General features: G+C 41.5%; 1 protein-coding gene across 1 annotated transcript in view; it reads right to left on the bottom strand.

Moving 5' to 3' along the window:
- TRIO (trio Rho guanine nucleotide exchange factor) overlaps positions 1-22,801 on the bottom strand; it is a 167,382-nt gene that overhangs the window by 55,729 nt on the left and 88,852 nt on the right. Inside the window, exons 30-33 of the mRNA XM_088528145.1 lie at positions 21,724-21,825; positions 20,465-20,607; positions 19,706-19,805; positions 11,509-11,752 (exon numbers count right to left, since the gene is read on the bottom strand). Coding sequence (XP_088384271.1) covers positions 11,509-11,752; positions 19,706-19,805; positions 20,465-20,607; positions 21,724-21,825 — 589 coding nt within the window. The remainder of the gene's footprint in view (positions 1-11,508; positions 11,753-19,705; positions 19,806-20,464; positions 20,608-21,723; positions 21,826-22,801) is intronic.

The following is a 22,801-nucleotide window of genomic DNA, read 5'->3' as shown; positions in this document are numbered from 1 at the left end:
GCATCGCATGCCCATAAGTATTAAGGCACTGAAGGAATGGGATCAGGTTCTTGCAAATGAATCTCGGAGCTCACTGATGGACAGTGTCAGATGAAGCTTTCGTTCAGCTTTTGACAGGTACACTAACCGCTCCCTGCACTGTCTGCAATCACACTTTGCCACAAGAATGAGTCTTCATACAAGAATGGAAATACTCATCCCCTTAACATTTTGTTTAAGGCGCCAACTGGAGCTCAGCTGACTGCATTTCTCATGTTCAAGAACATTTGCATGTTAATAGAAACAACATCTTAACTTATATTTGAACAGGGATAAACAACATTCCAACCTAATCCTTGCAAGGACCCATTACATTCTGTGGCAGCTTGGGCAAAACAAGCAAAACAAGAAATGGAAGTTAATAAAACGCCGAGAGTCTGTTTTCAAGTACCTATTTAGGTTGCTTCAGAGCTTCAACAGGAAGTTCTTACTGAACAACCAACCCTTCTGCCTTAGTATTTATTGTTTGGGAGGAAGAAGAAAAGTTTCAAAGGCTGTAGGGGGAAAATAAATGCTTTAAAAGCCAATGCCATCCTTGAGCAAAACTCAGCAGGTCCATCTCTGGAATGTTCCCCCTCCTATTTCCAGCATTCCCTTACAAAAGGGATTTACATATTCTGAAACCAGTGCTACAAAGGTATTTTCTAAATTCATCCTGAGAGTAGGGAAACATGCTCAAGACAATTGGAATCAACAGGAAAAGAGTGAATACTTCATTCAGTTGGGCCAGCGTCTAAAGGCCACTATTTCAAAGTCATTTGAAGACAGCTTCAAAACAAATTATTTTGTCATTTAGAAATGCACAGCTCTAATAATTTTAAAGTGTATTTCTGCAGGTGGGAGAGAAAAGATTTAGAGCCCTCCAAGGTTGTACAGGAACAAAGACTACCCAGACCTGGGTCCGAGGTCAGACAGATGCCCAAGTCCAAACTACCAAAACTCTTACATTCCTATAATTCCCATTAAAAACAAACAGCCGCCAGCCGTTGTGCACAAATCCTATCTTGGGCAAGTCAGACTCTTTACCTCACACCAGAATACGGTCAAACCACCCAAAATATCACAGAATGGCCAAAAACGCATCAACAAATAAATCTGCGGCTATGTCTTCCAAGGTGAGCTCCTGCTGTGAGATTAATATTCTGAAGGGAGCCTGACTTGGGCTTTTCCCTGGGACACAATGTGCCCATAGTGCAACTCCTTGGAGCACAGCTGCCCTGCTAGGATCCAGTTTCTTCGGCTCCGTATACAAAGCTCATCCTGTTCCCTGCGCCTCGGTCTCCCAGATAACAGAGCCGGTCTGCGAGGAGCGGAATCGGGAGAACAGTGGTCCTTTCGGCTCACATTCAACACGTTATTTCCTGCCCTGCGCTCCCAGACCTGCCAGCTGCCAAAAAAGCCTTTAAATTGAATCAGTCAGAAACGGCATTTTTGCGGTGAATTGTGTGAACATCCTTAATTTGTGATTTCCAAGAACTCCTTTCGACATACTGTGACATTTCCATGGGGGGCGAGGGCTGGTGGAAAGGAGCAAGGCAGCCTGCATGTTTTTATGGTTGAGCCATCTCATTAAAAGTTTTAAATGGTAAACTTTGGAGAAATTATTTTCTGATTGATGATAAATGTGGTATTTTCAGATGGGTGTTTCATAACCTTCCTTTCTACAACTAGGGCAAGGCATTTGTCAAGCACAATTGATACCAAGTCACCAAAGTTCTCAGGCCTTAATTAAGGATATCGGGAAATGAAGCATTTAAACAATTATTCAGGACCAAGCCCAGGGTCTAAACAAGTCCTTCCTGTCTCCAGCGTTGCTGGACATGTCCTAAACTGCTGTTCATACCCATAATAAGAGAGAATATAAAAAAGCACATGCAACTGCAAGCTCCCTCTCATCTTAACCATTAGGCCACTGCTTTTAATTCTGTCCCCTGCTGTAACCGAGGGACTGGGGCACGTCTCCCGCTCCCAGGAACGAAGGGGCCTTTCAAAGGAGCGCCAAGACGCTCGGTGTCCCTGCTCTGCTGTTTATCTGGAAAGGCTTTGGGAAAATTCTGACTCCTCAGCACAGTCATCGCTGCAGAATGCCAAAGCGGCTTGAAGGATCCCAGCCACTGTCAGCAAAACCACAACAAACCAACTTCAGATAATTCAAACTAAATCTTCTGGACGGGTCCAAGGAATGTTGCTCCACACATTTGCTGCTTAGCCCGGGGTGGGAGAGGAAAGGAAATCTGCGACGTCGGGTCTCTCTTTTGGAGAAATCACAGAAATTTGCCGTCCCAGTGAAGATGCATTGAAGAATGAACTTTTTAACATTTTTACTGTGCAAGTTACACTTCTTCATACTGTTCATTGCTTTGAGTTTTCTAAACCAGACTCCTCAGCTGTGGTGAAACACCCTGTCTCTTCCCTCCTTTCCCCCCCCCAAAAAATAAAGTAGCCTCTTGGGATGAAAACATAATCCAGCAAACGAAGGTTTCACTTCCCAACCAGTTGTTACTGCACATACAGGAGTTGGATGAAAACATGAAACCTTGGCTAATTAGCTTACCTGGAAATGCACACAGTCATGGACAAAAGGAGAGGATAACAGCACATTCCTCAGAAGTTTACAGAATATGAAAGCATGTTCTTGACTTAAAATTCGCTTCTTTCAATTGACTTAAACAGAAAACCAGCACCAGCAACCAAGCTAGGTCGTTAAAAAATGAATACTTTGAGAAACAGACATGTATTCTCTGTAAGAAAGCACGATGCTCAAGTCCTGCACATCAGTGTACAGTGGACTCACTCTGCACTCTGTGCTGGGTACCTGCTGGTTAACCTTACCCTTCAAATCCATGCCCTACTCCCCTTGTGGAAAGCTCAAAGCATAAAAGTGCTTTTTTGAAGTCATGAACAGCCTGTATCAACATCTCCCCTGCCCGTTTGCTACTGCTGGGGCAGTAGCTGTGGTGAAGCCGCCCGTGCTGCGGGCTGCAGCAGGTGGAAGCCATGAGGACCCGCTGTGGTGCTGCTCTGGGGACGGCTCAAGGCACACTGGCACGGAGTGCACCTGGAGGGTCCCTGGGTTTCATACAGGAGGCAGGTAACACTGAAAACTTACACAGTTTGGCAGCTCCCTTTGTTAAAGCTACTGCATCAAACCAAATCAACCAGCAGTTCCTCTATAGTATGTCCAACAGGACAGTAAGGGCAAAAATGGGCGTTTTCTGTAAGTATTTACCACGCATGCATTTTTTGTCACATTTATCACACTTCACTTTTCCGTGACACATACGTATTTGTTACCAAACATATTTAAATATACCTGGAGGTTAATATTTCCATGGGGAAAAAAAGTAATAAGGGAGAAAAAAAGTCCACAGCATAGGGTTTTATACATTGCCTCTCAGATATAAGAGAGCCAGAAAATTAAAAAAGCGTACTGCCAAACAAATTCCCAAATGCGTGAGTGCTTCTGCATTGTAATTAACATTTTTATAGATACTCTGAAATGTAAGTAATGGGATAATGCAGCCCTGAAAACGACAAGAGAGTTTTATTTGCGTTATATAGTACAGATTTTACTTCCCCCTGCCGAAAATAATGTAGGTCTGAAACAAAAAGCCAATGGTCACACAGTTCAACTCACATCACTGCCACTGATTAGAACTGTAAGAATGTAGTTGTGAAATAGCCAGTCTAATCCTATACTTCAGATATTTTAGAAAGCAACTGCCATCATTTAAGACGACGAGTTTCCAGTGGGACTGCAGTTAAGAGTTCAGGTGAGCGCGTTTTTGTTACTTGTCGCAAACTTTCTGACTTTTCCTGTTTTTCCTGGACAAAGCATGTCACCTTGGTGAGCGTTTTATATTGGTAATATTCAGTGTTAAGTTCCTGAACCATACAAAAATGGCTAAACACTCTGACTCTCTATCTTAACAGGAATGGCTCTTGGTGACAAAAACATGAGATTACTGCCTTCAAGAATGAAAGACTGTTGTTTAACCAAGCAAACCTTATACAAAATAATACAGTGTGTACCTTTAGCATAAGTACATTTTCTGTAGGTATTACCATAGCCCTTGAGCCTTTGAGCTCTGAGCCAGTGTTTCTAGAACGCGCCTGGCACAATTGCACGTAGTCTTCCTGTACCTCTAAGATGAAAGAATAAAACACCTAAGCCTGCTCTAATGACCAGCAATTTAGAGTGCTTGTATTTAATTGCACGTGAAAAGAAATAGAAGAGGGGAGCAGAAAATGCTCTAGGATGGAACAGCCACCAAGTCAGGTGTCAATGAGTAGCTACTGAGATAACTACAACACGCAATTCAGGATTGAGTGGCTGTCACCATAAATAAAGCTCTTCTGCTTGATATTGCCTAAAATATTTTTTCACTGTGCTCAACTAATTCCTTTCTTTAGTCCTCACTTCCTTGTTTACACTTGATTTATGTTTTTGCTACTGAGTCTTGCTTTCTTCTTCAAGATCTTTCTTTCGCACAACTTGTTATGAAAATTTTATCTCTTCTGTGTAATTCCCATTAGAAAGGAAATAATTCAAGTTCAGTAACTGTCCCACATAGAGAAATACCTGTTGCTAATTGCACTCAACTTTGAAAGCTAAAAGAAACACAAGCACGAGCCAGACTGGATTTGCATCAAGGAATTTATACTAGCAAAAGTAGTAAAAACATGGTATAATGGTGACTTGAATCCAATGCCATCAATTCACATGAGAGGGCAAGCACATCTCTTAGTAACTATGACACAACTGCATTAAAAGTGATGCATCATTTCTGCTTTAGCACAAGTAATACTTACTAATGACTAATATCATATTATTTAATTGGAGGAAGAAGTCAAACTAATTCAACAACACACACACTTTCAACAGCCTACTCACAAAAGCAGAATTGGCATAAGTCACTGCTGCTTCTCTTAGCAGGAAAAGTGTGACAGTAGATGATGATGTGGAGACCGCCAAAACAGAGTGCCCAAGAAATCCACCCAAGCCAACTCCTCTCCCATTTTCTCTTCTCTATGAAGCAGAAAACACAGATACCCCTCCCAAAACCAAAGTTAAGAATACTAACACAAGTAGCAAAAATTCTTGAAAACTAGAATGGCAGAAAAAGAACAGAAGACCTCATGGCCACTGTCAGCATTACACAGCTCTGTGACAGAAGACAAACTCGTTACATAAAAATGCTCATATGGCCCTCAAATACGAATAACAAGACGAAGTACAAAAGAAAGCACCAGAAACTCCTCACTAGCTCTCACAAACAGGCCAGTTGCTGTGCAGCCACGATGACTTCCGTGTCCCTAGAAGCACCTTCACTTCCTATGAAATGCTCTAGCCCCAGTCTCCCTTTTCTCACCAAGCTACTCACAGAGATGGAAGAGAAATCCGGGGGTTGCTTTCGGCAGGTCAGCACAAGCTCTGAAGTTTGACTTAGTCCAAAACAATACAAGGGTAACAAGCAGCTCCTAACATTGAAACAACGTTTAAACAATTTGTTGCACCTGAAATGGGATGATTAGGGAAAGAAACAACATTCCAGGATGTTTTTCTTCAGTTGCAACATACTCATGATATTTATAGCATATCACTTTGGTTTATACTCTGTTATGCCTCCAAATCCTGGTTAGAAAGAGACTGCTGTCAGAGAAAGGTTAATTGCAAGCAAAATAACTCCCTTGAGCAATCTAAAGCCACGAGAATCGCTGGTTTATGACCACCTCATACCATCCAAAGATCAGCTGTGCAAATACATCTATTCTGAAGCAGATACTTTGACACACTTACTTCCTTTCCAGTTAGGATTTATAAGAAGGGAAATAAATTTGTCAGCTGCCTGGGGCCAAAAGTATGCTCAAGACAACTAGAAATTTCTCCTCTCTCTCTCTCTCTGATATAATGCTGAATTCCCAAACAGGACAAAAAGTTTTCAGAGATCAAGAAACCACATACACCCACATAGAGTCAACACTGAAAATACAGATACATCAGACAAGTCTATCTGGATTGAGTTATAGTAAGAGAACAGTGCCTAAGTTAGCAGCAGATGTAGAAAGCAATCCCCTTAAGTTTCAGAGCATGTATAAACTCCTTTAATACAGAACTCTTTCAGAAATTTAAACTGTGACTTCCATTAAAATTGTTACAACTCAGGACAGTTTAGGGCTGAAAAACACAAGAGAATGAATTCATGCAAACCTTGCGGCTTATTCACGGGTAAATTAGAATTTGGCTGCTGACTCTGACCATCTGATGCAGCTTGGCTACAAAGCTCTGTGCAATGGTTATGATCTAATAGAACAGTCCAGGGCTCATATTTTATTTAGATATACTTATGCTCAAAACATGTTCTTAACTGAAAACCACAAGGTGAGAAAGTCAGGATATAGAATTCTTCGTCCACTTTTATATTGTAGCTATTTTATTTTTATTTCCTGCACAGGTACATGGTTTACAAAGCCACACACCCAGCACACACATCAACTACCTCTGTCACTGTTAGTCTAAATGCCTTTTGGCAAAAAACTGGGGACTACATGGAAGTTTATGATTTATTAGGCTTTCAGAACAACTGATAGGAAGCTGACCTTCAGCTAATGAAACCCCTGCACTTCTGCACATTTTCAAAGGCCCCTGACAACTAGATTGAACCAAAAATGCAGAAAGGCTTTTCCAATTTATTGGCTAATTTGGACTCAGCTTTCCAGCATGAGGTGAGAAAGCCCTAGGAGACTTCCTAACACCTGACTACCTGGATGGAAAGCCCGCTGTGCAAGCTTTATTAGCAGGCAGTTGATTCAACACGTATTCAACAGATACAGCGCCTTGATCTACTTGAGCACATCGCTCTGTGCAACTTCTGCGTCTGATCTGACCTGCCTGAGCAGGAGAATCTGATTCCTTCTCTTTCCGCTGTCCTGGGAAGCGCGAGGCCCCACGGCAAGGCAGCAAACACGCCCCTCGCTGCCCGCGTTCTCCCCGGTGGCCTCGGCCGCAGCGTTTCCATTTCCTGCAGCTGCAGGCGGTGTCGGCCTGGCCCGCGGCCACCGCGGGGTCCCCGTCCTTGCTTGCGGCCCACGCTCTGCTCGCTCACAGCTCTGGAACAACAAGCCTTCCCCCTCCGCTGCCTCCCTCTGCTCTAAGCAAACAACTGCTGCGAAAGTCACCATCTTCGGCTCCTTTGCTGCCCCTTGAAACAGGGAGCCCTTCTTAACCTACCCAGAGCATTTCTCTCTTTTACCTGAGCAAATCCCTCTGTGCTGTGGCTGTACGGAGCCGCCTCTCCGTATGTGGCAGCACCTGGATTGAAGGTGAAAACGGCATTTCGCAGCCAGAACATCCACAGCTCTTGGTCATACGTGATGCACTGGACCTTTACTATCTCTCCTTCCGTCTAAAATTACCCTTTGGAAGATAAGTTTTCCAGCTGTAAAAAGTAAACTTAAAAAAACATAACAACTTGCAAGTTTCTGTCTTATCCCACTCAGTGACCTATATTATAAAATGCCCCTTCACTTTCCTCCCCCCCAAAAAAAAACCCTGAAAGGGAGGGCAGATGGCAACTGCCCACCTCATGAGCCCTATCTTGCAATCCTTGTAGCTCTTCAGTCAAGGGCACTTACAGGGTGGGAGATGAAGGACTAGGCCAAATCCTTCAGGCTTTAAAAGCACCCATCAAGGTGGAAAGGTCAGCAAACCTGCAGTCTAAATGGGTATGAGATTTGCAAACAATTTGTGATGCCCCTTCCTGCATTTCTTCAGTTTACAAGTTCAATTTGGCTCCAGAAAGCCTGTCCGTTGCCTTTTACTCAAAACTTTGTGACTGTATAAATGTTCTGCCAAGAAAGTAAAATCCATATAAAAACAATTTTCAATAGAGTGAGAAGAAAGCTCATTAAAAAAGGAAAAAGCATTAAACAAGAATTCTCTTGATTATTTCCAATAACATTTGGAGAATCACAGAAAAAAAGAAAAAAAATGCATTGCCTTATGTATTACTTGTGAAAAACATGTTCTTCCAAAGCCAGTAATTACCTTTTTTGCGGAGTGCCCCAACTGTTATTCACCCTCTTTCCTACCCACTTGTTTGTCGTCTTTATTATAAAAGGGATTTAGATTTTTAAAAATGTACTCATCTGTAAGCCATATGACAGATTGACTAAATGACCCAAATAATTTATAAAAATAGATTTCATATCCAGCAGTGAGCAAGAGGTCTGGAATCTGCAATCAACCCTTCCCCAAAGTGACTATCCACCTAATGCCTTTTCTCTATGTAATGCTTCCCATTACCAATAAAATATCTGCTGTCTTAACTGCTACAAAACTCTGAAAATTTAAGTATCTCAATGCAAGTTTTTACCCATTGATACTGACCTTTGATATTTCAAATATTAAAGACACTTTGAAGACAAGTAGCACAAACAAACTTTCATGGGAGCTCTGTAGAGATATTTGCTTGGCTAAATGCAAGGACATAGGATGAGGATATGAAAGGAGACCAAATGTGATTGTATTTGGAGGCATAGGCACTGTTTTGGTCTATTGGTCTATTTTGCTTCAGGATTTGGATATGAGTCAGAATCAAAATCTTTGATAACTGGAGTTGATGTTTTGTACATTTGGATTTTTACCTTCTTGAACATGGAGGTCAGGAGATGAAGTTGAAACATAGGAAGTTTAATCTCAATATGAGGAAGAACTTCCTTACTGTGAGGGTGACAGAACCCTGGAACAGGCTGCCCAGAGAGATTGTGGAGTCTCCGTCTCTGGAGATCTTCCAAACCCGCTTGGATGCGGCTCTGTGCCGGAGCAGGAGGGTTGGACTAGATCTCTAGAGGTCCCTGCCAACCTCAACCAGCCTGTGAGTCTGTGGGTAAATCGCAGGTCATTTTTCGGACTGTCACCTCTTGTCTCCTAACAACAGGAGAATAAGATAGTTTTGTGGTTGATAGATAAAGAGGGGACAAGGAACATTACACTGAACATACTGTCTTCTTTCCTAATTGTTCAGGTCACCCTATTTCAAATAGTCCACATTTCAGACATCTGAAGGCATTAAATGTCGCCCAACATTTCTCTGCTCAGTAATGAAAACTGGTTTTGCACAATTTAGGATTTAGCTGCAAAATAGGAGGTTTGCCATTTCAGACCTTTGAAGCTCACTCCAGCTCTGATACTGGTTTTCTTGGTTTGCCTATTTGTTTGTTCAGTTGGCAAACAGATGATACTGTTGGAAAGGTGAAAATTGTAGGGACTACAGTGCAAATTATGGAACTTTGAATGCAGTTTCACAGAAATTACTAAGATGAAAAGATGTTACTAAGAGAACTATGAAGTGCAAATGATACTAGAAACACTCTGAATTGACTCACTCACTGAAAACCTTCATTCATATAGGCTAAATGCTCAAAAAAAAAAACCCTCAAACACAAACAGCCATCCTGCCATTTCTTATTTTATTCCTGGTGGTGGTGTAGTGAATTATCTGTCGATTACCTTTGCAGTTATGTAAAACCTTCCTGCTTTAAGGTGTCCTCTAACAGCAACTTGGGATGCCAGACCTACAGAATTTCCAAACTCATACCTACTTCATGTGGCTTAACCCATGAACTGTACAGAAATACTCAGACTTAAAATGCTTACACACAGAGCCTCACACATCACACACTTTCAGACCTACAGATTCCAGAGGTCAAAATTCTCATTTGTTGAATCATTCAAAAACTGGAAGTACCTATATTAAAAAAATAAAGTTGCAGAATACAACACTGAAAATTTGGGAAATACAACATGTGAAAGTTGACCACTCAAGTGCATGAGAACGCCTTAAGTTATGCAAGTCATTCACTTGTTCTTTTCCTGAACAACACCTACTTCAATCAATGCCCACAAAAAAAACCCAATACTTAAAAACTGAGATCATCAATTTTTTCCCCACTCTTCTGATTAGCATTTTCCCCAATGCCTTCTTTAAGATCCTCAAGCAAGCCCAGCATTTAAGCAAGAATGAGCAGTTCCTCTATGGCATTGTTAGAGGTACTTTTCACTACAGGAGAGAAAAATAAAATCAAAATGTTCTACTAATTTTGTTTCATTTCTGTGAAATACATGAACATTATCAACTCCTTCAAGGGACAAAGTATTGAGGCACAAACTGAACTCAAAAGCATCAAGCAGTTTCAAGTGCTCAGTATGAAGCCCATTTTTTTCCACATGCCTTAATTGTATCAAGGAATTTGTATGTTCAAGACAGTTCACACTGATTTCAGCTGCAGTCACGTGCATTGGAAGTTCTGCAAACCAAACTTCCAACTCCTGAAGCCTGACACCCAGCAAACAAAATGGGCATAAACAGTTAGCAGCTGCATCTTAACAGCTAGGGCTTACATGATGTGCCATAACATCACGCATGAAGCCCATGGCAGAGACAGAAACAGAAGTCACCTCCGATGGCAGCTCCACAAACAGTCTTGATTCTAGCATGAGTCTTCTCTTGTCTGCCAGTTTGCTTTATTAATACAACTAATGCTCTCTTTTAAAACCAATACGTCAAAAAAACTAAATGAACTTTCCACTTCATTCCCCTCATACAAATGCTAGAGGCAGAAAGAAATACATATTAAGTCGGTTTAATTTGTAAGAGACAAAACGTTTTCCTCTTAAAGAGGAAAATAGTTATGTCTCTGTTGCACAGAGCCCCTTAGGAGTCTGACAGGCTCAGTACTCTCCACATTACTTACATATTGTTCAGCAGAATCTGTCTCTCCTAATAAAATTCTCCACATTCAAAAGTAAAATCCCCTAGCTCCAAAGGAAACAGGACTTTTATCAATTCTCTAAGCATCGTTCAAAAAAGAAAAGAAAACACAAGAAAAAAAAAAAAGCCCGTAACAGCTAACATTTCCACAATTTCATTCCCCTTGTCAAAGGAAGAAATGTTTTAGCGAGGCCTAAATGCCATTTCCAATGTTATCATCAAAACAGCTGTATACTTTCTCCACCCAAAGGGTTACAGCATACAGGAGGTCAAAAAAGTATTCCAACCACACAGCTAAATCCTTCGGACTTCTACTTCATGGCCTGGCATCCAAGAAGTTCCTGGTGTGTATGCTCCTAATGGAAGAATCTGAGCAAAGGAACTGCCATGTAGCAAAATCTTAAAAATCATAAAAAAATTAACCTATCTTTATTGCAACCTTCAGAGGTGCATTCTTTCCTGCCTCTGGAAAGAGAATAAAAAAGTAAAGATTTCAGAGTTGCACTGGAAAATGGAATGAATTTTGCCACTGCTGCTCCAGTTAAACAAAACAAAACACACAAATAGCCAATTCCAGTGGCAGTATGAGTGCACATATTTAACCTGTTCACTGCAGTAAGGAGACATGACAACACGGCGCTACCTGAAGCATGCCCCATTGAGAGCTGTTTTGTTTTGTTTTTTCATTGCTTCCTACCTTTGTGGTTGAAAATGCCCTCCATCTCCATGCTGCTGCGCGAGTGAGCGATGCAGAGGGAGCCACAGGGGACGAGGCCTTCGGCGGCCGGCGAGCGATCCGTGGTGCGCACGAGGCACCAGTCGGGCTTGTCATGGGGCCGCTCCAGCACCTCCACGGTCTGGCCCCGGCGGATGGTCAGCTCGTTGCTGTTGCAGGCCGTGAAGTCGTGGATGACCACGGTCAGCTCGCAGCCGCCCGACAGCTGCGGGGAACAGCAAACACCAGAAGGCAGGTGAGCGTTCGCGATCGCCCCTTCCCACGCGCACCGCTACCTAGTTGGGATTCCCGGCAGCGTGCACGCTTTGGGTGAGATAAGCAGCTCCTGGGACTTTCCTCATTAGGAGGATGTACCTTCACAATGAGACAGTTCTAATGTTCTCCTACATATTTTAACCCCGCTCATCTCAGCCCTTGTTCAAAGTACATTGGCTGTGTCAGTACTGGGTGGAGGACTTGAGCCGTTTTTCTTGCTAAACTCGCTACCCTAAAAGCTTAAGTAGGCACTTCAGAATACATATTATAGGTGATAACTGGCAACAAAAAGCCAGATTATTACTAAATAGAATCACTCATTGGCTCTGGATCTTGTAATTTAAAAGGAGAATGTCACCTTTTTGGAATAAGGTGACTGGCCCATTCCCATCCCATTCACAGTCTACTCCCTACATAAACAAATCACAAAATAACCCAGAATATACAATATATAAATACAAAAATCAGCATAAACTTCTTCCAGCAAGGCTCCCAAATACTTAACCCTGACAGATACCCCCCGTAGGCTCCTGGTTTTCACCTTTTTGCCAATTCCCCAAATGAATGCACACAAACTTGAAGGAAGAGATCAAGAGCTCAGGGTCCTTCTTGTCACCCAAAACACCTCATTAGAATTACTTTGCCTAAGCTGCCTGTCTTTGATTCATATGCTTTAATAATAAAATGAAAATTATCTGAATTTTGCAAAGCTCCCAAAATTTCACAGGGCTGGAACATACATCTAACTTAACTAAACAATGACTGCTCAGAGAATTCCCTCTCCTTCAATATGGCAAGAGTGCTCCAGGCTACTTGGGACTGCAGCGATTCAGACTGCTCCGGTGCAACATTCCTAATTGATCTCCGCTGGTTTTAAATCCTCCAGCTTTAGGGATTTAGTAGTGTAGACCAAGTCATTAAACTCCAACCCAGAGAGGTAACACTGCTCTTTGACAAATACAGAAGCATACACTACATCAACATACTATACATTATTCCTGCTATCCTGACATATGATACATGATTTCTGCTACACTGACATATTATACATAATTCCTGTCACACTAGGCTTTGACTATTGTTACATTTATGCTGTTACCTGATTGCCAGCTAAGTCTCATGAGTTTCAGGGAAATGAGGGATGAGACTGGCATCATTATTTACTATTTTATTTAAATGTCTTAAAGTGAAATGCCAAGCGCAAGCTTTACTTTACGTTGCCACTGCATATTATCAAAGGCAAGTTTTAGAGGAGACAACAAGAAAGCAGCAGGACTCAAAGGCTAATTCCAGCCTTCTCTTCCTCAAGCCTGCAGCCAGGCCCAGGCCATGACTCCTAGCAGGCAGCCTGGCCTGGAGCAGCTCCAGAGCTTTCCCAGGCTCTCTCACTCTCTCACCAGCTGCCCTTCGTTGTGTGGGTGCACAGGAGGAAGGAAAAACTTCGCTTTGCAGGGGGATGCAGGGGATACACAAGAGTGTTCTTCCCCTCTTATCTAGTATTTCAAGAAAATAAATCAGGTTACACCCACAGAGTAAAAATTAATCTCGTTGCCTCTACTACATCTCTCCAGGCAGTTCCAGTGCCCAAATTATGAGGTGTACATTTTTGAAACATGTACCTTCGCCCTCACTAAAAGTTTCTCATTCCCTTCCCTCTTCCTCCGTGTTATATTACTTTTTCTGTCTATGTAAACTATGTCAAAGGGGAAAAAGCTGAGTGCTTTTCCTTGTTTTCTGGTATTGATTTATGCTACAGCCTTCTTCAGACAAACTCAGAAACAATTGAAAACATGTGTGTGCCTGATGGGGTCTATGAAAAAGCCAACAGAGTATGACTTCACGAGGTGTCCAATGTAGACTTTTCTCAGGAAAATCTAGATCCCTCCCCCAGTGGCTGAAAGCACCAACACAGTAATAAATAGAGACTTTGCAGAAATTGCATTTAGGCAGATTTTCTCCTAAATACCCACAGGAACATATCTTGGGGGCTCTAGTTGCTTTTTTGACCCTCCACTTCCTGCAAATAGAGATTAAAATACATTTTGCGAGCAGATGCATTTAGCTATAATATGGATGTTATTTCTTTTCCTTCCCCTAATGGAAAAAACCCTAGGTTCTCAGACTTAATGATCAGCAAGTACTTTAAAAGGTATTAAAGTCCAATGAAAAAGGCTGTCACAGGTTATGTCAGAGACTACTGAATAATCAGTCATTGAGACTACATGGGAATGGGATATCCTAGTTTGTCAGGATTCCCCCTGCCCCGTGCTCAATTTGCACTCACACTTCAGCACACGGTGTGCACTGCCTGCATGTGAATGCTAGTTGCACCCACTTGCAAACATGCAAGCTCTGAGATGCGAGTCAGTACATAGTTTTACTACTGCTGCCTAAAACACCCAAAACAATCATAGAATGCTTAAGGTTGGAAGGGGCCTCTAGAGGTCATCTAGTCCAACCCCCCTGCACACACAGGGTCACCTAGAGCACGTGGCACAGGACTGCGTCCAAGCGGGTTTTGAAGATCTCCAGAGAAGGAGACTCCACAACCTCTCTGGGCAGCCTGTTCCAGCGCTCTGTCACCCTCACTGTTAAAATTTTTTTCCTTAAGTTCCTGTGGAACTTTTGATGCTTCAGTTTGTGGCCATGACCTCTAGTTCTCTTGGTGGCCACCAGTGAAAAGAGGCCAGCACCATCCTCCTCACTCCCTCCCTTGAGGTACTTATAGACACTGATCAGATCCCCTCTCAGCCTTCTCTTCTCCAGGCTGAACAGGCCCAGCTCCCTCAGCCTCTCCTCATAGGGCAGATGTTCCAGGCCCCTGATCATCCTTGTAGCCCTGCGCTGGACTCTCTCCAGCAGCTCCACATCCCTCTTGTACTGTGGAGCCCAGAACTGGATACAGTGCTCCAGATGTGGCCTCCTGTATTTTTCACAGCCCATCTCTAAGCATAGGCTATGCTCACAAAGGAACCAGTTCAGACAGAGTATTTCCCAACTATCCCACCTCTGAGAACAGCCATTCATCCTTCCTGCAGCTGGAAGGGTTAGAAAGCACTGTTTTTCTTTCTCATCTCATCCTCATCTTTTTTTTTCCTCTCCATAATACACTTTCCAAAAGAGGATTCATCTTTTGCACTGATTAAATGCAGTTGGAGAGCAAGGAGTGTCTGTGATTAAGCTCATTGCTCAACAGCTGCTGCTGGACAGATTTGGCAAGGCCCTTGGCTTTGGCTGGAGGGGAGAGAGGCTCAGCAGAACTGGGAAGCTGACTCGCACCAAAGAGAATAGTTAGGGTTATTCCACCACCTAAGCTCAAGTTTAGACTGAACAGGGGTTTTTATGTGCTTTATCTGTTCTTCTCAAGAAACCCTTTATGTAAACTGAATTAATCATGCATGATAAAAATAAGTGAGGCTATGTCTGAAACATGAAAACTGGAGAGACAGAGACTAGAAAAGAAACAAAAGGCAGACAGAAATAGAACTGTAGATTGAAAAGGTGCAGGATTTAATTAAGCAACTAATCACAGGACACAGTGTCTTGCAGTTGCTCAGATTTAATGTTCCCCATCTATGCTCATCTCTGAGGCCTTTTAAACACTGTCATTTGTGGAGAGAAAACTCCACTGCACACATTCACTGGCTAAATATGCTTGTAGCGTTTGCTGAATTCAGATACACTGCACTAAGTGTTCCTCTCCCATGCAGGTCCTGAAGAGATCACTGCTGCCAGTGCTGCTGAGTACAACAGCTGGCAAAGAAAAAAACAAGAAAAAACTGGAGAGCTTTGAATAAAATTTCCCACTTATTTCAAGTGTGAAAATCTATCACTCCTATTTTAAAATGGCAAGAATTGTACTGCAGGAGAGAAGAAGGGTCAGACAAGCTCTAGCTCAAACAAGAGTATTAGGATTTGACCAGGTAGCTTCCCAGACTTGCTTTTGGACTATGAAAAGAGGTGTGTGTTCAGAAACACATCTTGTTTTTCTAAAGAAAACTAGAAGCTCTTCTGCTGATGGGAGCTTTCTCTATTCTGTGTTCTCAGCTGGCAGAAACTAAATACTTGTCTCCTGCTGCTTCAGTCCTTTTTCTATTATCCAAAGCACTACACACAAACTTAAAGCAGCATGTGAACGAAATTTAACTTCAAATAGAGCAGTACAAAATGTTACCAGCTGGGCACAAAGGACAATTAGTTAAAAATAAAATATTACTCCACTGACCATGCAGAGTAGCTAGCAGGACTTCTACTATTTAAGGCAACCCCCTATGATAACTGTTCCTCTAAAAATGTCTCACTTCCTCATCTACCATAGTCATAGTTGGGGTTATTTCATGTTACTACCCGCTCAGCAAACAAACACCAAGAAACGTCTCAGACCCGTCACATGGTTTCCTTGAGGCTCTCTATTTCGTTTCCTATGTGCAGAGCCACAGGGTTAACAGGGGGTTAAAACTAGATCCCGCTCTGGGGCTGGGGAATGAATGGGCAGAGTGTCACCTCTCATCCATCGGCCACCCGAAAGCCAAGCCCCAGCAGAAGGCAAGGGGAAGGAATGCTGCCAAAGGAGGAGGGGAAGTATTTACGGAAAGGGTACAGTACCGGCACTCACTAGGAAAACTGAGAGGCTTTGATAGAGCAAAAGAAAGTTTACATTTTATCCCGGACTGCATGATGCCTTCCCGTCTTCAGGATGGGCCAGTGCTATGCATGTGTTTTAGCCTGTCCTGCAAAATATGCAGATAAATACACCAGAGTACTCCCTAATACAAGGGAGCAAAAAGTGCTGGAAATAAATCTTAGGAAATTACCTAGTCTACCCCTTTCTCTTCCTCCAGAGCATGATCAGCTACATCTATGTGACACATCATTAACAGTTATCCAAGCAGATTCCACAGATCTCCAGTGTTCTCCAGTGTTCCCCAGCCTTTGCAATTGGTGTTCCTGTCCTGTCCACTAAACCACCTTACTTCTGAGTAACAGCCTTTACATTCTTGAAGATCTCCAGTTCTTCCTTCTGCTTTTTTCTCTTTAGGCTCAACAACTCCAACTCCTCTGTCTTTCATTATAAGTTATGTCTTGTAGACCATCAATCAAGTTTTTTTTTTGTTTGTTTGTTTGTTTTTGTTTTGGTTTGCTTTTTTTTTCCTTTTCTTCCTGGATGCTCTTCCAGTGGCCCTCACCTTTGCTGAAAGGCTGTACTCAAAACTGCTTGCAGTATCTAGGAGAGAACTTAGGAGGGTTGAACAAAGACTGAGGACTTTGTGTCTTACAGTTTGGTATTCTGTTTGGATATCCCAGTATGAGGTTGCTGGGTTTCTTTTGTTTTCTCCTTTCCATAATTGCATCATACTGTTAAATTATGCTCTGCTTGTGATCTTCCAAAACTTCTAGAGCTTTGGGAATTATTCAATCCTCTCACCATCTTCGTTAGCAGTTAATTATTTCCACCTATTCACAATAGTTTATATGTGTCCATATTATATTGCACAGTATTTTGACAATCCATTTCTCCTATTTGACGAGATGTTTTTGAATTCTAACCCTGTTTTCCAATACAGTTTTCATATGGCATTAAACTGGGGGAGATGTAGCTTTATAAACATGCCAACTATTGCATCATCTAAATCGTTAATGAAAAGCAACATGCAAAACTACAGCCAATCAAAACTTACAATTCTAACCCAAAAAGTCAATATGTAGAAGCTAATCACCAAGTTATTCTCAGTGGTTAAGGCATGGCCAAACATGTCAGAAAATAGGATACAAATAGGAAAGTTTTACAGGACAACACTCAACCACTTACTCCAGGCTAAGGATTTTTAGCTCTTTCAGCATAGATGTCCGAGGAGACGAAAAAAAAAACAGTGTTTTTGATAAAGGATTTCATTCTTGATAGCCTCCCTGGATAACTTCTCAGGACGGTAAAGATAATGAGGTTTTACCTCACTGTTGATTATTTTGAGAAGTTTGGGTTTTTTTGTTGGCTTTTTGTTTCAAAACCACAAAACTGGACACAGGTGAACATGTAAATGTTCAGAAATAGCAGTGCTAAACAGTTTCACCACTTGTTTAACACTATTCCAAAGTAGCTGATATTTTTAATGCTTCTCAGTTTGGAATCCCAGCTCCATTTGGGACCTATTCCAATTTTAATGAATGTGACTGAAAAGTCCCATTGTTCCTTCTGGCTAACCACATCGACAGCACCTACAATCCCTAAATCATTTCGCTCCATCTCAGCAAGACGTCCAAACATATTTTAAGTTTCTGGGCTGAGAAAACCAAGAGTGCAACAAAAGAATCCTTAACATATAAAGTGAGAGACTGCCTCACATTGAGCAAGAGTGTCAACATGTTCTACAAATTTCACTGGCCTTCTGTCTGTTACCATTCCTTAGCAACTTCTCTTTTATATTTTAAGCAGTTTAAAAAAATTCTCTCCTTCGTATTCACACCAAAACATATATTTTAAATATTATAGAGAGATATCTTGATAATTTGTACACTTTTAAGGAGTGCAGAAACAGTAGTACATTTCCTCAGATACATACAATACATAAGACAAGCAATTTCTCAGTCTTCAATCTGAGCTTGTCTGTTTTTCTTGTCAAAGCAAAGCCTACCAAGAATTTTATACACTAATGCAAAAACTTCAGGCTATTTTAACACCACCAAGCTCATTAACCAACCTTAAAATCTAATTTGTTGGGTAAATATTTAGAAACTCCCCATTTCTCCTTCCTTAACTCATGATTCCTGTTAAACAGGTTGTTCGTAAGAAGCTCGAACTCCTCTTCACATCAGAGTAAGACAATCCTGAGGGCATTTCACTTGGCCAGCCCTGTTAAAGACTCTCATGAGCTGCATGGAATAGTGCTGTAAAGTGCAGTGGAAGTAAAAGCAGCAACACAAAAGTCACTGCAAGATGCTTGTCCCGCTCTAAGCAACCATTTTTCCAATAGATAGCCTCTGAAGAATCAACCAAAGACTACAGAACAGTTTCAGTACAAATACACAAGACCAAAGCATAGGTTATTTTTACCACATACCAGAACAAGCCTAAATACCTTTGTACTTCCTTTTTGTCTGTCTTCCTATTTTTCATATGGGAAAAAAGATCACAGGCTTTAAGTGACACATCAAAATACAGAAAATTACAGCTCTTTTAGATGACTATGGGAATTGCTGAAACAGCACTGTGAGAACCTATTCACTTAGCTGCCTATTATGCACTGATTATTTATCTGTGTAGCTTGAGTAGCTCATCTGACCAACTTTATCCAGTGTTATAATAAGCCAACCGGCCGCCCTCCCCCTCAAGAAGAAACCCATGCTTTCAAATAGTTTTTAAGTAGTTTTAATTTTCTTACTCATTCCCGATTTGATAGGGGGTAGCCATCTCCTCTGATCCCCTATTTAACAGGGGAGGCCACCCCTGTTTGATAGGGGCTGCTCACTCCCTATGAACATGGGGATGGGATTTTTGCCTTCACAAAGCTAACACATGGCCATGGCCAGCCCCAGGCTAGCACCATTAGCACATGGCACGCTTTCAGAAAGCCTCGCTGAGATTGAGATCAAGAAAAATTCTGTGCCCCAAGTATGAAATTTTAAAATAAAACATTATTTTTAAAATGGGGAAAAGCTTTGACCAATCCATAAGAAGACAGCGGATTCAAATTTGGAAAAAAAAAAAAAATCCCTTATGATCTATTGGACTTGGACCGCCTCCTTAATTCCCTCATTGCATCTAATTTTAATTTTTATTGCACATCACTACTTTTAACAAAGACTTGACCACACCGGAATGTTTCCACCCCTCCCCTCCAGAGGTAATAACTCTCATTAGAGTATGAAGCATTTAGGGGCAGAACAGGGCAGCCTGTGGGAAACTCACCTTATCGCTGTCTAATGTGTTCTGGGAGGTTCGGGAAGCAATTGAAATGGTATCGGGTTGGCTGCTACCATCTCCCTGACTGTCCAGGTCCTCGCCGTCTCTACAAACAATTCAGTTTTCATTACGGTATTAGCATCAGGGTTGCAACATGATAGCTTCTACCCACAACACTAAAGAAAGGGCACCTAGGCAATGTAACGGTGGGCACTAAGACAAAACGGTGCCAAAATCAGATATTCGGCACTTAATACTCTGTTGTTTTAAAGAGACAGCATACAGACTCTTTTGTTCAAGGACCGTATCATGTGGAGTTGAGGCAATGGCAAGCCAGCTAGAACCATGGTAAGAAACTTGTGCAGCCTCTACCAAAGTTAGCAAGCAGATCCCTCAGTTAAAGGGACCCCTCACTTAGTAAGCAGATCCCACATTTTAAACTCAAAGAAAACCAAGAATCGGAATGACACATGCAGAATCGTAAACATCTAAATCACACGGCTGTCCTGAAGAAAAAAATTCTGAAATTCCAAATCCTTTCCATTTACAATGGCTGAATTTAGACAAGTCAAGGACTGTTCAGCGCAGAATTTTTAACCTGTTCAGTACCACAGGTGATCTAAGATTAATTACAGAGTAAAGCTGCCACAGCGACCCTTGGTTTTGGGCAAGCCACTGAAAACCATGAGAATTTAATCAGGACAGAGGAAACAGTCCTGTTAAAATGGTGTACTTGGAGAACTCATTGTTTTAAATATCACTTACCTTCTTCCTTTCTGTTTTGCTGTTGGCGCAGTTTTGGGGATGTGGATTGGCTCTTTCAGTGCTCCTTTCAGATGAATGGTCCTTTCTTGTATCACTTCCCGAATGTGTTTGATCCAGTCCTGTTTATTCTCTATACTGGATGCCTTTGATAAGGAAGGAGAAAAGCAAAACAAAAACCCACAATGGACTATTAGAGTTGGGAGAACCACGGACATGATCGGCTAACGAATACAAAGAAGACAGCGTAGAGAATGATTTTGTGAATTATTTTTGAGAAACAGAACAGAGAAAATTCAAGTGAGTTGCCTTCATTTTGAACCCACAACTCTATTCTACACTACCTAACATTACTAATATTGTTCATTTAAAAATCATCCTAACTTGAAGACCCAAGACCAAAACTCAGTAGATAACTACTAAGAGTCAGGGTGGATGAACTTACTTTAGCAAGTCCAGTAATAAGAGTTTGGCCTAAAATAAGAGTTCAAAATACCAATTTAAGTATTGTGCAATCACCAAAAATATATCTGAAAACATAAAGTTTAACACTAGGTAACTTGCAAAAGGGAAGATGACCTTTCATTCAAGCTGAGCATTACTAAGCAACACAACAAAACAAGTTCTCCAGCTGAAACAGTAGGTGACAGATTACATAAGAGTCACAAGAAAAACGGATCCAGGTAAGATACCCTTCTGACATGGATTACTTCCCCAGACTCAGAATTCACAGGCATTATCTGCTCCCGTCCAAACGCAATTATCTTCAGAAAAGCTTGATAGCCACAAACACTTAAGTTCCCTCTTAGTGCTTCTGTTTTTGAATAAAAATATGGGCAATGGAAAATAGCATCATCAGTAATGAGCAGCAGTAGCTTGAGCATAAAATACAGTGCTGATGCCATGATTTGTCTGAAGTCCTCTCAGCTGCTCAGTCAGTTAGTGGCCAAAGCCTTGGAGCTACAGAATTCCAGTGGAGAAAGCAAAGCAGAATAAACTGGATCAAACCTTCTCCTACCCCATTCTGTTGAGAGTCATTTTGTTTAATTGTTAGGTAAACTATACAGACTCCCCTCTGCTTTCAGGCCCCTTAGGTTAGATACCTGCCACATGTGATTCCAGGCAAGGAAAGATTATCTACCTGTCAGCACCTGTCCTAGGGCAAACAGCAAAAGTCATTGCTTGGTGCCTTCCCAAAAGCTATGAGTAACAGCTACAGCAATACTCAGTGTACAGTTTACAAGCACATCCACTAAATTTACCTTGAGAACAATTTTGTTGTCTGAAGTTGGTGTCCTTCCAACCCACAGAGCAAACTTGCAGGGATCTCCTTCTACATGTTCTGTGACACCCAGTTCGGAAGTCTGGAATTAAGAAAAACTGATTATTACCCCACAACAAGTGTCTCAGTAGCCACAAAGGGGTGCCAATATTCCATACAGCTGAACTCTGCTTGTTAAAGGAAGCCTTAGAAGCTCAAGCCTAATTCATATAGGCTTCATTTCATATTCTTGAAAGAATCCTTTATTCTGTTTGCGTTATTTATTTATTTTAGAGCAACAATTGCAAGTAAATAACTATTTCCACTAAAGTTACAATGAACAATAGTATTTATGATCTGAAATATTAGATGACTTGTTTTACATCTTTTGAATAGACAGCAACAGCCTTGTAGCTCAGAAAAAGTGCTGAGTAGAAGATGGTACTGGTTTCCCTCCTTGCTCATTTCCATCAGAGAACACTCACTACTTACTGATATTAATGTTTTTGCTCAGATAAGACATATCTGAGAATTCTCTTTCTATTTTGCTAAGCCTCAGATCTGTTTTCTGCCAAAAAAAATCTACCCTAATGCATTTCCTTCCTTCTGAAATGGATGAAGAATATTCATCAATTCAGTCACTCTGGAGAATTTTGAGGGACACTCACATTAACAGTTACTCTTTGGGCGATGCTTTAATGTCAGAATCTTGAAGTCAATTATCATCCAAAATGTTATTCCAATTGGAAAAATATCTCTGTCATGTGAATTTTCTCCTATTAAAGCAACTCATATAGGGTCCATGCCAAAAGAAAACACAAACCAGGGAATCTAACTCAAATTACAAGATCTGTAACTCTTAAGAGCGATAAACATTCTTATATTATCAAACACTACGAATAAAGTTTTAAGACTACATCTTGCAGGTACACCAGAAGCTGAAATCTGCCCTCATTTGCTTCACAAAATACAACAGTTTATTACAAGACATCCTGAAGACAAAGACTCTAACAAAATGTGTTTTATTTTAGTCGGACCGGGACACCAGCTTTCTTTTTCCTGAAAAAAGAAAACAAAAC

This window comes from Tinamus guttatus, unplaced genomic scaffold (assembly GCF_059628265.1).
Source record: "Tinamus guttatus ecotype Peru unplaced genomic scaffold, ASM5962826v1 Tinamus_guttatus_pri_ptg000302l, whole genome shotgun sequence".
In the NCBI taxonomy this organism is placed as follows: domain Eukaryota; kingdom Metazoa; phylum Chordata; class Aves; order Tinamiformes; family Tinamidae; genus Tinamus; species Tinamus guttatus.
The sequence above is the reverse complement of the archived record's forward strand: the minus strand, read 5'-3'. Positions and strand labels throughout refer to the sequence as shown.